The sequence below is a fragment of the Panicum virgatum genome, chromosome 2N, assembly GCF_016808335.1.
Source record: "Panicum virgatum strain AP13 chromosome 2N, P.virgatum_v5, whole genome shotgun sequence".
In the NCBI taxonomy this organism is placed as follows: Eukaryota; Viridiplantae; Streptophyta; class Magnoliopsida; order Poales; family Poaceae; genus Panicum; species Panicum virgatum.
The window spans coordinates 52106044-52123449 of NC_053146.1; the positions used below are offsets into that span (position 1 = coordinate 52106044).

General features: G+C 41.9%; 1 protein-coding gene across 4 annotated transcripts; it reads left to right on the top strand.

Annotated features, from left to right (window-relative positions):
- The first annotated feature begins 2224 nt into the window (after positions 1–2224).
- Positions 2225–13203, top strand: LOC120661146 (DNA topoisomerase 3-beta). Of its 4 annotated transcripts, XR_005669815.1 has the most exons (16): positions 2225–2384; positions 2509–2565; positions 3241–3344; positions 3579–3672; positions 4786–4885; positions 5506–5749; positions 5997–6159; positions 6235–6354; positions 8248–8327; positions 9216–9491; positions 9761–9929; positions 10014–10142; positions 10262–10474; positions 10773–10952; positions 11340–12098; positions 12708–13203. XR_005669815.1 is itself a non-coding variant. In XM_039939868.1 (15 exons), exons 1-15 carry the CDS (start codon positions 2364–2366, stop codon positions 11991–11993), a joined length of 2604 nt encoding a protein of 867 aa, XP_039795802.1. In that variant the 5' UTR covers positions 2225–2363; the 3' UTR covers positions 11994–12370. The 4 variants fall into 4 exon arrangements, 3 of the variants coding, with proteins under 3 accessions (XP_039795802.1, XP_039795804.1, XP_039795803.1); XM_039939868.1 differs by lacking the exon at positions 12708–13203 and having other exon boundaries at positions 11340–12370; XM_039939870.1 differs by lacking the exon at positions 12708–13203 and having other exon boundaries at positions 2326–2384; positions 3584–4885; positions 11340–12370.
- Positions 13204–17406: the final 4203 nt, after the last annotated feature.

The window sequence follows — 17406 nt, forward strand, 5'->3', positions numbered from 1 at the left end:
GGGAGCAACCTCTGTTTAAGAAACCCGATGTCCTGTTGGGACAACAGTATGCATATCCCTTTTCAAACAACATCTACCTGATGCTTGATGCTCTCTTGCCAAATGAAAAAAAAGGTAGGTAAATTTCAAACTATATTATATGAAATTAGCATCCCTAATTTTCTCTTATGCATCTAATTGCAATTTAGTCTGATACTCCCTCTGATTGTAGATATAAATATCATTGTAAGATTCTTACTCATCAAAGTTTTTTTTTCACTTTGATTCACTTTAAGTATTTACATAATGTAAAGCTCTTTTCCATTTTGATATCATTCTCTTTTAGAAATTCTTATTAAAATTTTAACTCGTACACCATGTCAAATCTATGAAATAGCTTACTTTAATAAAATCTCTAAATGACTTTATTCCCCATTGAAGGGAACAAATAACAAACATAACATGTTTGCATAGACACAACAAGTAAGCAACCACCCACCCCTATGGCGTCTAAGTTTTTCGTAGCAACGTGTCCCCCGCTCCCCCCCCCCCCCAAAAAAAACACCAAAGATAGTAAGGTAGTCACAATTTACTCGAAACTGATCCATAAAACTTTAAAACGGTCCATATACACTGTGAGCTAGTTTTAAAAGTAGTTCATAGGGCTGTCAGAAGTAGCCCTGCTAATGGGTTGGAACCCGCACCATACCCAACCCCACACAAAATTAACATATTTAGATATCCAACCCCACCCAACCCAATTAGTTAATTTCTCAACTCTAACCAACCCGCCCCATTATAAACGGGTAACCCATAAAAACCTATGGGTTCTACTATGCAGAGGAATTTAGTGGTTCTACACTTAATGTGGGGGACCACATATATGTCTAGCCACACTACTTTGCACAGAGTATCTGTCAGTCATATTGACTCATCTCTAAAAATTTCAGTCAATTTCGATAAAATTTTATAGTGTGAACGCGAGATTTTAATTATAGGGTCCGGCTCTTGATGTGGAGCCCACGTGTAGTTCTAGCCACGCTGCTTTGCACATAGTAGCTGCCAGTCATACTGAGTCATCTCCAACAAATTTCAGTCAATTTCGATAAAATTTTATAGTGTGAATGTGAGGTTTTAATTCCAGGATCCGGCTCTTCATGTGGGGCCCACAGGTAGTTCTAGCCACACTGCTTTGCACAAAATAGCTGCCAGTCGTACTGAATCATCTCCAACAAAATTCAGTCAATTTCGATAAAATTTTCTGATATAAACATGTGGTTTTAATTTCAGAGTCCAGCTCTCACGTGAGACCCACATTTATATATAGTTATACTATTTTGTAAAAAATATCCATTTCAACCCACCCCAACCCGCCTCAACCCACATTTATATAGAACCCGCCCCGACCCACCCCATTAATTAATACAACCCATTTTAACTCATCCAAACACACTCCATTTCAAAACCCACCCCATAAAACTCATTTCAACCCAACCCATTAGCAGGCCTAGTCAGAAGCAAAGTCGTCCATAATGCTACTGCCCGCCCACAAGTCTAAAATATTATTTCTATTATTTCTTTCTCTCTCATTTCTCCTCACTAGCCCAGTTTGCACGTATGTGACTACTACATGACTCAATATTGTAGGTGTCTTATTAGCTTGCAATCTACTGATATGGGCCCACCTTAACAACTGGTTGGACTATAAACATTGTCCTCGCTTTTAATGGAAGGTCTCCCACTGCTGCCTAGTCACGAGCTCACTATGGCACCGCACCATCGTTATTTTGACAATATTTGTTTTGATGGACAATTTATTTCTATCTTCTATTCTTTTGAACTGTTTCATATCGGTCAGTTGAATCTTTTCATCTCAAAACGATAGTTAATATTCTCTTGGCAAATTCACTCGCCTAATTCTCTCACACTCTATCTGTCATGCTCGGACTTACCTGAAGCGACGCATGTTCTTGCATTGGTGCTCGATCAGTAAACAGTAATTCTTCTACCTATTGTGCTTACGAGGACTAACGAATGGAAGGACAAAGAGAATTTGTTCTCGCGCAACCAATTGAGCAATAGAATGATAATATTTTATTCCATGTGGGATCACGTTTATAGATAGCACCGATACTGATTTTTTTCCCGAACACTACAGCAATCTTAGTTTGATCTATTTTTTATTCGTGGCACCTAATTTTTGCAAGCATCACTAGTTTTTCTATTCATGGGCATCCAATTTTTGACAAAATCACTAGGACATGTGGTGTGCCATGGTGTAGGGTCTATAACGGCGGGCACGGCGCTTGCTTAAACCCCCTCATCGGCTTCCTCCCACACTGTCCCACTCCCCACTCGCCGTGCTCTTCCACCCGCCGGTCCCCATGGCGCCCAAGGTTCTCATGGTAAGCCGTCACCGTCCCCGCCCCCACCGCAGACGTCGGCTGGGTCTCCGCGGCCCTGCGCCGCCGTCAACCAGAGCTGACCCCAATCTGAACACCTTCTCACTCCTGGTTCGCGCCGCTGCAGGTCGCGGAGAAGCCCAGCATCGCGCTCTCCATCGCCTCCGCCCTCTCCGGCGGCCGCGTAAGTCATCTCCCTCCCTCCTCCGCCACCGAATGCGTGCTGATTTTTTTTGGGGTGTTAAATTCGGGCGTGACACTGACACCTCCTATTCATTTGGGTGGTGTCGACTGTCGAAGAGCCAACCCTAACGGTCGGCGCATCGATGGGTGCTAGTTCTTATCAGCTGTTGGTAGTTTGGTTGCTCGCAGCCTAGTTGTTACCCTAGGAGCCTGAGTTATGCCCTTATTGACTGAATCTGTGTGATGGCTAATTGCGCGCATTCTCCGTTGAGTAGACTTTAGGGATTGGTTGCACTGAAACGATAAAATGAATCCACCCAATTCCGCTGCCATGGTAAACAAATTTGCTAAGCTTCGGCTGATGACCAAAGTTTAATCTCAGTAGTGCTTCTAGAAGAGCCATGGTTAGCCTCCATTCCCCTCTAAAAGCAAATCTTCTGAAAATAATTGTTATAGCAATCCAAAATTGATAACCTATCACAGCACCAAGTGGCTGTGCACAATGTCAATTGCTGTTACAACTCCGCAATGGTTCAGGCTCTTTTTTCCCCTCTTGAAGAACAGTATGAAAGGCCCCAATTGAAATAGTGTTTATAATATGGGCAAGTCTCTAGAATGCAAATGTTTTGATTTAAGAGTTCACTCACATAGTATATTTTTCTCAACACTTGTGCAGATGTCTACAAGGAAGGGAAGCACAGATGTCCATGAGTTTGATGGGATGTTTCAGGGTTCTTATGCAAATTTCAAAGTGACATCAGTCATTGGACATGTCTTAAGGTTGTGTTTTTCTGACAATTTTTTCATTCAAAGCCTACGCATATGAGTTCGTGTAGATGCACATTTCTGTATATGTGCAGACATGATGGACCGATGCAAAATTGATGTGTTGTTTTACTGAAAGTTGAGATTCGTCATTAGGGTCTATGCACAGATGTTCTGTTCATGCTTACAGTATTGAACATAAAAAAATCTTTTGTTTGCCTTTCCTTAATCGCTGTCTGATTTTTCCAGTGTAGATTTCCCCCCTGCATATCAGAACTGGGAAGGAACTGATCCAATGGACCTATTTGAGGCTCCAGTTCTGAGATCTGAATGCAACCCAAAGGTATGTATTCCTCTACAACTCTGATTGAAACAGAATGCAACTCAGCTAACTGTTAAGGGTCAACTCAGATTGTTAGAGAATATGACTCATTTAACTGTTTGGGTGTAACCAAATAAAGTGGTGATAATTTTCCATTATGCAAATATGTTCCACCCATGGATGGTTGACCATATGCAAATTCTCTGATTCTTGAACTTAGGTCCTTTTTCATTTCCTCCATATCTATAATTAACTCTTGAAGTATTCAAATTCTGAAATCTGAATAAACAAATGTCCTGGGTATTGTTTTCCTCTCTCTTTTTTTTTGTCAGGCTCTCAGATACACCAGCAGAACCTGTAAAATTGCCAAATCCAAATGGCAGTTTTGGCTGATGTTATGTTTATCTGTATTTGTGTTATATACGGTGCTGAATGTTGGCCTACAAAAAGGCGACATGTCCAGCAACTGAGTGTAGCAGAGATGCGGATGTTGCGGTGGTTTTGCGGGCACACAAGGAGGGATAGAGTCCGGAACGAAGTTATTCGGGATAGGGTCGGAGTGGCAGCAATTGAGGAGAAACTTACCCAGCATCGGCTGAGATGGTTTGGACATGTCCAACGAAGGCCTTCTGAGGCGCCGGTGCGTAATGGGGTTCTTGAGCGGGACGATAATGTAAAGAGGGGTAGAGGTAGACCTAAACTGACGTGGGATGAGTCGGTTAAGAGAGACCTTAAGGATTGGAATATCTCTAAAGAGATAGCTTTGGATAGGAGCGCTTGGAGACTAGCTATCAATGTGCCTGAACCTTGAACTTATTTCTTTCGGGTTTCATCTCTAGCCTACCCCAACTTGCTTGGGAAAAAAGGCTATGTTGTTGTTGTTGTTGTTGTTGTGTTATATGTTTCAATTCTTTTGAACTTTTGCTAGCCTTTCTCAAAGTCGTTAGGTGGCAACATTTCTCCCTTCCTCCTGAAACCTGCTTCTTTATTCACTTGCAATGCTACATTTTGCGTTATCAAATAAGGGAAATGGGAGACCCTGTTTCGAAAAAAGTGGTGTATGTGTTTTCCCTTTCCCTTGAGGATCACAATGTCCCAGGTTAAATACAACACTTACGTGTAGTTCTGTTGAAGGCTCATATCCGCAGGCATCTAGCTCAAGAAGCTCGGGGCTGCACTTATTTGATACTTTGGCTGGACTGTGACCGAGAAGGAGAAAACATATGCTATGAAGGTACACTAACACCATTCTTTAATAGTTATGCATACTATCCTAGTATCCTTTCAAGTTGGTACTAGAATTTACGGTGGTGCATAGAGAGATATATCTGGAGTTCTCCATTTTACAATCTGGACCCTGAAAGGCAAAAACATAGGTGTATAATCAAAATAAGTTAGACATCATATGGGAAGTTCTCAGCTAAACTGAGTGATGTTAAGGGTATAATAGCCAAGGGTAGTATTGTAATATCCTAGTGTCTAGGGTTTGGATGCGCTCATGTACTATATATATATATATATATATATATATATATATATATATATATATATATATCCCCATTGGGGCTGGTCAATACAATCCAACATTTCAGCCTCCATTCATTCACAAGCGAAACATTGGATCTTTTGAATTTTTTTAGAGTTTGGAAGTTATATATATTTTATTCCTTTTCTCCAAACAGAATGCAGATAATTCTGTAAAAATATAATTTGCAATTATTTTTAAATACTCGAGAATTTATTTGGTCTTGATTGATACCATGTATACATGATCTTCCTTGGTACGGCTTGTTCTATTCTACTTCAGGTATTTAGCTTGATCAATGTAATAACAACGCCAAACATATGTTCCAGTTATAGAGTGCACTGGGATTCCTGAAAATGAGGCTGGAAGAAGAATTTTCCGTGCTAGATTTTCATCTGTTACCAAGAAAGACATACTGAGTGCCATGGATAACCTAGTTCTGCCAAACAAAGATGAAGCATTATCAGTGGATGCTCGCCAAGAAATTGACTTGAAGGTTGGAGTAGCATTTACTCGATTTCAGACCCGATATTTCCAAGGAAAATATGGAAACCTTGATTCAAGAGTGATTTCGTAAGTTCCCCATCTCTTTTCACAATCCAAATTTCTTTGACAATTGCATATTGAATTCTTTTTTATTGGAGAAAGTGCTACCGGGTATCAACAATCTTCTAATACTTTGGGTTTGTGATTTTTTTTTAAAAAAGTTTATTCAAATAATCACACCAAAAAATCTTTTACATGTGCCCTACCTGTCTTTTAATATTATTTCCAGTATTGGTTTAAGATTTTTGTTTTCATTTCATCCTTTGTAAATCAGGTATGGTCCATGCCAGACACCTACTCTCGGATTCTGTGTGCGACGTTATCAGCAAATTACTACATTCAAACCAGAGAAATTCTGGTCCTTGAAAACTTATATTATCAAAGATGGTGATGAAATACAGCTAGAATGGGACCGGAAGAAACTTTTTGATTTTGATGTGAGATCACGTACACAAGTGATTTGACTTTATTCTTCCAAATGTTCTAACCATTTTCCTCAATGAAAAATGCAGGTTACTGTGATGTTTCAGAAGATGGTCACCAGCGATGGGACTCTAAAAATAGCAGATGTTTCAGTGAAGGAAGAGTGCAAAACCCATCCATCTGGCCTTAATACAGTTAATATGCTCAAGGTACCATAGCTGATATCTCTTACTGTTTGATATGGGGTAAAGTCCATTTTTGGCCATCGAACTATTGCCCGAGTTTGGTTTTGGCCATCAAACTCCAAAACCGGGTATCCTTAACCACTCAACTCTCAAAACCGTTCATTTTTAGCCATCGGACGGTTTTGGTGAGTGGTTTTGCTGATGTGGACACCACGTGGCGGTGGGGCCCACATGTCAGCTTAATTTTTTTTCTCTCTTGTTTCTCTCTTTCTTCCCCGCTCTCTCTCTCTTCCCTGCTCTCTCTCCCCGGCGGCGCCGCCCTCCCTGGCTCCCTGCCCGTCCCCACCTCTCTCTCCAAGGCCATCGCGCGCGGAGCAGAAGCCCGCGGGCGGGGGAGCTCCGCGCCGCCGCGGCCCGTGGGCAGGGGAGCTCTGCTGGCGGGCCTCCTCCCCAACTCAACTACAGGGGTGGCGGGGCGCGGCCGCGGCCCCGGCGGTCTGGCGAGAGCACAGCGAACGCGCCCCGGCAGCCGCGCGGTTGAACGGAGGCACAGAGGGAGTAGGCGGAGCACGGCGCGCGCGGGGGCCCGCAGGACGGCGGTGAGTGCGCGGCTCGGCATCGAGAGAGTGGCGCGGCCGCGGCGAGCGCGCGCGGTGCCGCGGGACGGCCGTTCGTCGGGCCATCCTCCCCCGCCGGGCCACCCCTCCTGCTGCGGCGGATCAGGAGCTCGAGCTCCGCCGTGCCTCCCTTGGCGGTCGAGCTCCGTGGAGACTCGGCGGCGATGGCGAGCTCCGCCGGCCTCCCTCCTTCCTCCTCTGTCCTCGTCCCCTCGGGGTGCCGCCGCCGGATCACCTCGCCGCGCCGCAGCTCCCTCCTCGGCGTCGCGCCGCAGCTCTGCTCCCTCTGTCGGCAGGCGGAGCTTGACGCGGCACCAGGAGGCGCCGCGGCCCCTCGTGCGGAGCTCGGTTGCAGCCCCATGGCGGCGCGGCGGGCGGATCTCGGCGCGGACCCAGGCGACGCTATGGACGGAGACCGGGCGGAGCAGGCCGTCATCGTAAGTGCCCATCTCCCCGCCGCCGCCGTACGGCTCGCCGCCGGTGGGAACACGCCGGGCGAGCTCCGCCATGAGCCAGAGCTGCCGGCCGGGTGAGCTGGAGAGGCGTGCGCGGGAAGGGCGGCAGCCGACGCAGGGGTAGCAGAGTTGGATAGGAGAGAGGAGAGGGAGAGGGAGAGAGAAAGAGGAGAGAGGAGGGAGAGGAGGGGCTGACAGGTGGGTCCCACCGCCACGTGGCGTCCAACTCAGCAAAACCACTCAGCAAAACAGCTCGATGGCCAAACATGAACGGTTTTGAGAGTTGGATGACTGCAGATGTCCGGTTTTAGAGTTGCATTGCCAAATCCGGACGCAGTCGATAGTTGGATGGTCAAAAATGGACTTTACTCTTTGATATGTGTTAGTTGTGTATACTTGTATTTTTCCTCTACTTGTAGGGGTTTTCTGCATTTGTACTTTTGTAAACATGCACATCTTGCCCCTTTGGGCTGTGGAATAGATATGTCTTGCTCATTCCTAACACTTACGTCTCAGAATAACCGTATCTTTTCTTTAGCTTTCCCTCAATTATTTTGCCTTGTTATGTATGTGCTTGCCTTAGAGTCTAATGTTTGTTCAGTTTCTCTGTTCTTCTTACAATGTTCTACCATCATGTACTGTTCTTGTAAATTGCTTCATGATGATCTTGCTTGAAATCTGATACCCAAGATTCTCCTGTTGGGTTATGACTTGATGAAAATCTTAGTATTAATATGACAAGTACATCAATTTTATTCTAAAATGGGGGCATTTGGGTTAATTTACACATAATTTAAGGGGAGAGTTGAGTAAATTTCAGTTTACTAAATATTCTTTTATTTCAGGTTGCATCAAGTGCGCTCGGTATTGGTCCTCAGACAGCGATGCACTTGGCGGAGCGGCTTTACACTCAAGGATTCATCAGGTTTCAGAAATGACCTTGAAATAGTACTATGTTTTCCATTGAATCTGGTCATGTTATATGGGAAAGTCTACCATTAGCCTGATTGAAGTCAATGTGGGCTTATTTACCATATGCAATGATGCATGACATTTTATTGTATTCTTTAGTATTTCTTTTACTCCGTCCCAAATTATTAGTCGTTTTGGTTTTTCTAGATTCATAGACTTTGCTATGCACTTAGACATATGTAGATACATAGCAAAAACTATGAATCTATAAAAGCCAAAACTACCAATAATTTAGGACGGAGGGAGTATCATATAAATAGTAGTAATTGTCAAAAATCTGTAGTAGAGGTTATTCTTTTGTTTGCTCAACCAGGTGCATTATGTGTTCTATGAAGTTTAGCAGATCCTATATATATGATTTTTTAGGGGTTACAACTAACGTTGTCCTGAGGCCTTGGTCACTAGGCATGTGTCATGAGTCAATATATGGTTTTACAAATATGCTATAGTAAATGTGTAATTTTATTAGCTTTATTAGCGGACCAGTTTACCCATTCTTCTTGCCATGTCCTCCATGATACCAAGTTCATCATTTAGGTCTTACCACTACGTTTGAGCTTTGCATTACTCCCAATAATGCCATCTTAAGTACATGTGATACTGATTCTAATTGAAGCTATGGTTGAGCTTTGCATTACTCCCGATAATACCGTCTTAAATACACATGATACTGATTCTAATTTAAGCTCAAAATTAAGTAGTCAAACTATAATAATCATTGCTGTTAGTCTATAATTTGGGTGAATTACTAGTGCAGCTGAAAACTCCTTTCATAGGTGATCTTGCTGGCATTGCTTGTTTCATTTTCCTACCGTAAGTACTAAAGGCCATCTTTGCACAGTTATCCACGTACAGAGAGCACTGCATATCCAGCGTCATTTGATTTTCGAAGTGCACTTGCTGTACTAGTACATAATCCTCTATGGTCCAATGATGTCCGGACATTACTGGATGCTGGTTTTGTTAAGCCTCGTCAAGGTCATGATGCTGGAGACCATCCTCCTATTACTCCAATGAGATCAGCGACAGAAGGTCTGGGAACTGATGCTTGGAGGCTGTACCAATACATATGCCAACACTTCATTGGAACTGTTAGCCCTGATTGTAGATATACAAGGTAGTTTGTCCTCTTGTTTCTTTCGTTGCTGGTTAAATAATTCGTGTTTTGTTCTGTCACAAATCACAAGATTCATATAAACTATATAGTATATTGGCTATTGATATTCCCTTGTACTAGCTCCTCATATTGTATATCTAAAGTTCGTTCAGAATGCAAGCATGTCATAGAATTCATTTTTTTTTTGCATTATCCATTTGTATTTAAAACTAATAGTAGCTTATAAAGGAATTCAACAGTAAATAACCCTAAAAAAACATGATTCTCAGGACTACCATTGAGTTTACTTCAGGTGGAGAAACTTTCCACTGTGTTGGCTATCGAGTCACTCATAAAGGTTTTACCTCTATCATGCCATGGCTGGCTGTCAGTGAGAATAGTCTTCCTGCATTTAAAAAGGGAGACTCTGTTAGTATTCATAAGGTTGACATATATGAGGTAAGCTTATCAGTTTGCTCAGACCCCATGTGCTTACCTTTTATCAGGATATGATGCCTGATAAATCATAATTCTTTGTTGAAGGGAAGCACCACACCTCCTGATTATCTGAGTGAAAGTGAATTGATCTCTCTCATGGAGAAGAATGGCATAGGTACAGATGCATCAATTCCTGTACATATAAACAACATTTGCGAACGTAATTATGTTCAGGTTAGTTGAGTTGTTTTTTACTAGACCTATGCTGTGAATTCTTTACACTTGCAAGTGTATGCTTACGTATGTAAATATACCAAAAAAAGCTGTAATTCCTTTACTTATCTTTCTTAAAGGTGAACTCCGGAAGAAGGTTAGTACCGACACCACTGGGGACTACATTGATAAGAGGATATCAGTGTATTGATGCTGATCTCTGCTTGCCAGATATCAGAAGCTTTATTGAGCAACAGATTACTCTAATTGCAAAAGGCAAAGCTGATCATCTTCAAGTTATTCAACATGTTATTCAGCAATTTATGAAAAAGTACTCTTACTTTGTGAAAAAGGTGACTTATTTTGTTCGTAACCTATTGAGTCTATTGCCGTCTTGTTTGCACCGTACTGTATTTGAGAGAATTTATGTCAATGGTCTGTTGGGATGCTTTATCTTCATCTGAAACTGTAACAAGAATGAATCATCCAAATCATTAATATTATTTTGCATATGCAGATATATTTATTCTTACAAAGAGCACATATACATCTAACAAAAATATGTTTTAGATTTCTTGTTCTTAACAACCAAAATTCGTTGATATAATACATCAGTGTACCTCTATAATTCTTTTATGGTGCTGCTTGCAGATTGAAAACATGGATGCTTTGTTCGAAGCACAATTTTCACCTTTAGCAGACTCTGGGCGCCTACTGAGCAAGTGTGGAAAATGTGGTCGGTATATGAAATACATTTCCACGCAGCCAATGAGATTGTACTGTATAACCTGTGAGGATGTCTATTATCTTCCTCAGAATGGTTCGATTAAGGTAATAACTTTACGCTTATTTCTTGGTAAATCAATTGCTTTACTTCCGTGCATGGTTCATGAGAATTGAACCACAACACCATGTGTTGTATTCACAGGACCTTGATAACTATTCATTGGCCAGTATTTCCTTTTAAGGGGGGGAAATGTTCTTGCAGGATAGAGAAAATGTAGTGATCCCGTATGCTGTATTTTTTTAGTCTTCTTTTATTCATTGCCATGATTGTTATACCCTCTTTGTATTCCATTCATCTTTCCCTAATTTTGTGTTTCACTTTGTTTCATGCCATTTTGGATTGTGAAAGCATGTATTCCATTATCCTCTGTGTTTTGTCATGCCAAACTCAGTTGATGTCTACTCTGTGATTAATAATTCTATCCTTTCCAGCTGTACAAGGAAATCATATGCCCTCTTGATGGTTTCGAGTTGCTTCTGTTCTCGATGTTGGGACCTGATGCAAAATCTTTCCCGCTGTGCCCTTTTTGCTATACTAATCCTCCATTTGAAGGCATAGACAAACTCTTTGGTGCTCTCAAGATAGATGACACCGGCAAGGTTGGGAAAGGGGCTGGCATGCCGTGTTCCCTTTGCCCGCACCCAACATGCAAGCAATCTATGATCACTCAAGGAGTTTGTGCATGTCCTGAGTGTAGTGGTACCTTGATTCTTGATCCAGTTAGTGCACCCAAATGGCGGCTTTACTGCAACATGTGTAACTGCATTGTATTGCTCCCACATGCTGCCCATAGGATCACCACTACAGATAAAAAGTGCCTAACATGCGAGTCCACTATCATTGAAGTTGATTTCAACAAGAAAACTACCCCTCTTCAAGATGGAGCTACATTGCATGAGGGTTGTATCTTGTGTGATGATCTGTTGCATTCACTCATTGAAATGAAGCATGGGAAGTCATTCTTCATGCGGAGAGGTAGAGGTAGAGGGAGAGGGAGGGGCCGGGGCAGAGGAAGTAACCGTGGTAGAGGAAGACGTGGGAACTCAAGGTATGATGATCCTAAAATGAGCTTCAGAGATTTTTGAAGATTTTGGGGCTTCTACAGTGGCCAGCTAGTCTGCGAGCCTCCTAAAAATAGCTTCAGAGATTTTTGAAGACTTTGGATTTCAACATTGGTCACTACTCTCTAAGTATGTCAAAAATAGTAGTTGATACTTGTTCTACAATATCACCATTTGTATTTTTCTTTTTTGCATTGCCACATCTTGTTATCAGCCACCTGCCATATATTTCTAGCATAGATTATTAGACTATGTGTAAATGGTGCTAAGTTATTTCTTTATACCAAATGCAAATAGCAACAATGCAGGACTAAATTGACCAGAAACGAGATGCGCCTGAAGCATTTGTTGGTTTGCATTGATTTAGTGAGATGGACAGAAAGATGATTACCACATGTCCACACAGATTTTTGTTGTGTAAAAAGATAAAAAGAGAGGATATGGTACTTTTTATATTGTAGTTAAAAGTACATTTTTTTAGTCTGGATTTTGGAGGAAATAGGGAACTGTTGAAGAAGCATGGAGCTTGTGTTTCTAATTTTACATTCACAATTTCCAATTTGGGACCTTTATTGTCTTTGGCGCATGTATCGTTCATGTATTGATTTCCTACTATATCTAAGTAGAGCTTTAAGTTGAAATAAGTATATGTCATAGCAGCCCTCAGTAGTCATTTGCAGGCCTGCTTTTTTTCTCTTACACTATGACCTTCTAAAATCCTAAACCATGCTTATGCAGGGAAGCTAGCATCTTTTGCACTTGTCTTGCGTTCAGTAAACCCTCGATGGAGCTGCTGTCCTACGTCTTTGTGTATTAAACTACTATTAACACATTCAAGATGGCAGGAGTGTAAACTATGGTTTGATTTCAAGTTCTGGAGAACTAGTTACATAAAGTATGGATGTATAGCTACTTTTACCTTGTTGAACAAAATAAAAGAGCTAGATCAACTCAATTGTTATACTGTTACTAGAACTCAGGATTAGTGTTTTTGTAATACTGAAGGCTGGAACCTAGTACCAATCATTAATAGTAGAGCCAACAGTTCAAGGTTGGTGAGAATTGGGAACTTCTAGCTTAATAGGAATAATGTATTTACCAGCCCTCAAACTGTAATGCAGCTCAACAAACTCATGCACCTTTGTTGGTACCTGATAGCTCATCCCGAGCTGTAGGATTCTTCTAGATGGATTCTGGATGATGATAACAGAAGAAAAGGATGGTTCTATCTGTACTTTTGCTTTCCCCTTACTGCACAAGTATAGTTTCGGAGGTGGCATTCAAATATTTGACACTATGGATTGATTCTGTACTTTTTCGCAATCATGCCTGAACCGTGTTTCATTTTTTTTTGAGCATAAACCGTGTTTCATTAAGAGGAAGGGTTGATGCTGTATTTCAACAGAGTACTGGTGACAAAGTTCTACAGCTTAACTCTCCTTTGACTTTATTACTTCAGGTTGTCTCAAGCCCCTGCACCCACCAATGAAGGTGGCCGCTTAAAAATTCGCTTCGAGTTCAAGGAAAATGAGCAGAGTACAACCCAAACTAACCTTGTGAACCCTAAAGAATGAAGGGTCGTATTCACAGAACCAATTCCTCTATTAGCTCGTTTGCTTTGTAGAGGGAGCAAAGCATTTGATTGGAACCCAAAAACCAGACAGGAAACAGGGAAGGCGTGTCTTGTGGATGACTGCTGATAGGATCAGGTGGGATCTGACACCTTAGTGAGTGAACTCATTGGTGCAAGTTTTACTCGTATTGCCATGTTTAGTTCATAAAAAAATTTCTACAATACTCATCACATCGAACCTTTGGACACATGCATAGAGCATTAAATGCAGTTGAAAAAAATAATTAATTACACAATTTAACTGTAGATGACGAGACGAATCTTTTAAGTCTAATTAGTCCATAATTAGACATTAATTGCAAAATAACAACGAAAGTGTTACAGTACCAAAATCTAAAAAATTTCACAAACTAAACATGGCCATAAGACTTATTTTCACGAACTAAACATGGCCACAAGACTATTAATGTGCTGTAAATCACACTGACAAAATGGGAACAATTTGAACTTAGTTTGATCATAGTTACTGAGAGTTGTTCCAAGAGTATCAACTTTTTGTGACGTTGTGGATCGAGCAGGTCAATTACTGGAAACTATTGAGCAACCGATTCGGGGGAAATTGCTAGGGAACTGGTTGACCTGTCATTTGATTCGGAAGTGGAAGCAAGATGGTCACTTGCCACCATCAGAAAAGGTGTGTATGCTGTGCACCTGAAAGTGGCTTACTAAAGGTAGAAGCTACGGCTTTTAATTTAGCTTTGTTCATTTCTATAATCTATAGGAGGGGGAATCCAGTAGCTGCAAAAATCGTAACGTTAGGGTGCAAAAGGGCTTAAGCTGGTTGAGGGGAAATAAAGGACCAAATATTCTTTGCTTTCGAATTGATAGTAGCAAATATGCTTCCATACTTTTTCCCCCCAAATATCTTCTTAAAGTGATACCAATTCCCATAATTGATAAAAGGACGAGCAATGATGGATTGGACAGCATGAGTTATGCCATTCTCTTCTATCAAAAATCAGTGGCAGATGTTTAAATAAAGCTAGGTGCATTTCTTGTCCCCCGCAGAAAGGAATTTCTGAAGTTGCATAATTGCAGTGGTGTGGCAGGATTGTGCTAGCACGAGCGCAAGATAATGCTGTTGGAAATATGCCTCAGAGACAATTATATTTCCTTGTATTCATGATTAATAAAGTGTTCCTTGAATATCCATGGATGACAACTTGTATTGATTAATGCTTATGTGAAGTATTTGTGAAACTCTTTACTTGTATGGATATTCTAAAGTTTTCTAGTCGGAGTTCATGTGAGGACACACATGAATATTAGACTAGCACATGTATTAGTTGATTGACTACGTTTCACAAGTCATGGACATGGGGATGTCAAACTAATAATGTGGGCTCATGTGAGACATGAGATTGAACGGACCCAACACGAGATGATGACTTCTCATTACACAATATGTACGCTGTGTCCTAAGACCTGAGATCGTCGTATGTACTCAAGATGTGAACCGACTTACTTAGGAGCCATCAAACGCTGCACCGTAACTGGGTAGTTATAAAGGTGGCTTTCGGGTCTGTCAAGAAGCATGCTGTGAGACATGGTCGGTCAAGACGGGATTTGCCCCTCTCTACAAGAGAGATATCTCTGGGCCCCTCGAGTGATTCGGATCAGGAAATGCATGATCATGCTAGGGTTAAGAGTTAACCAAGGATTCCGAATCACTGGATCGAGAAAGAGTGGTCGGCTTCAAGCTAGACCAAATATCATGAGGCAAAGGGAACAACATGTATATGATATTGTGGCGGCTCGTCTAATATGATCTTTGTGTGCGTATAGGAGTTGACATGTCTTGCTAGAGGCCACTGTCTACTATTGGGCCAAGTAAAAGTACTCGGGCCATGTCTATTCGCATGTGAGCCCATAAAGTCACACACTTAAGGGAAAGAAGCCTGATAAGGATGAGATCTGAATTAGACTGGGCTTAAGTGCACTAATGGGCCTTTTAGGCCCAAAAGAGGCCGCCCAAGGTGGGGCCCAAGGCAGCCCACCTAAGGGGCTATATAAATAGAAGGGGGCGCCTAAAAACCCTAACCCTTGCTACTATCCACGCGCATAAACAGTACCCATGAACAGTAGCGCCCCCCTTCCTGTTCCTCCTCCTCGTGCAACGGCCCTAGTTCGTTCTCGCGGATCTAGCAATCCGGAGTGCGAAGCTTCTTCCCGTACGTGTGGACTTCGTGGAGGTGCTGCGCTTGCTACACAAGGACGAGTCGTTCGTGAGGTGGTTCACGCAACTGCATTGCCGGCTTCCATCTGCACTACACCGACGCGCTACAGAAGTTTCGCAACCGCGCATCTAGTGGTAATCCCGTGACCTATAACTGCAGTAATCCTGATTTATGCGGTAGAAAATTTTTGGTTTTGCTACCCCATATTCCTACAGCGGTATCAAGAGCCAGTGCTGTCTCGTTATAAATTCGGATATGTGCATATAGAGATATGCGTAATTTCAGATCGATCTGTGACCTAGTTTCGTAAACTTGCTGCGAAAGTTGTGCAACGACATACTCCTACCGGTCGGTTTTCCGCCATCGGAGCTAAGTGATGCCCATAAACCCGTTCGCTACGGTTGGAGATCAATGTGATTGGTCGAATCGAAACTCAGGGCATAAGCGAACAAGTTTTATGGAGATGGAGATCACCATGAGAACAAGGGTCATACTGATTCACAATTATGTGCTTGCCGTTCTTAACGTTTTACAACTACAAGCGTCATAGTAGAAGTATAACGATCCCTCATTAATTTCGAGCAATCATGCCCTACCAACTAAACCTTGCACTGTCTCATGTCTTGTACGATTGATGGTGAGTCTATGAAATTAGGGCGCCACTGATTTTTCCTTGACTAGACAGGCTGTATCGGATACATGCACGCATAAAGGGTTGGTGAGCTTGACAAGGTTATCTTAACGATTAAGGACCTTGGGGCATAAAGGTTGGGAGCCAGATGCATGAGATGCATAGGGCAGTAGATTGGATCTACTGTGAATTCCGTTTTGTTGCAAAAGTGTGTTTTACAGTAAAACAGTCATAACTTTTGCATACGAACTCGGATTGAGACAAATTTTATATCGATTTGTATCTACATAAAAAGTTAGACTTGGTTCAGAACAGCTTTGCTGTTTTTGCGAAATTTAGATTTGCAAAATTCGGCCTGGAAGATAGAGTTTTCGGCATTTTAAGTTCGGATATCAGAATCGCATAATTCTGTTTTGCAGGTTTTGTGCTCGGTATGGCCCCTATGTGTATGTGATGCATGTGTGTAATTATTTCATGACCTGTGTGTCGTGACTATGAAAATTCGACCGGAGCCATATGAATTGTTGCATTTGATGTAATGGCCTGCGTGCCAACCTGTGATGATCCAAGTCGTGAATGTAATTTGAATTACTAGCTATTAGGTGTATTAGTAAGTTCTAGTTCTTGGAGTTTTCATCACATGAAAGATGGTGCACAAGTTCCATGAAGATAGAGATCTACATAGCGAACAAGTTTTATGGAGATGGAGATCACCATGAGAACAAGGGTCATACTGATTCAAAATTATGTGCTTGCCGTTCTTAACGTTTTACAACTACAAGCGTCATAGTAGAAGTATAACGATCCCTCATTAATTTCGAGCAATCATGCCCTACCAACTAAACCTTGCACTGTCCCATGTCTTGTACGATTGGTGGTGGGTCTATGAAATTAGGGCGCCACTGATTTTTCCTTGACTAGACAGGCTGTATCGGATACATGCACGCATAAAGGGTTGGTGAGCTTGACAAGGTTATCTTAACGATTAAGGACCTT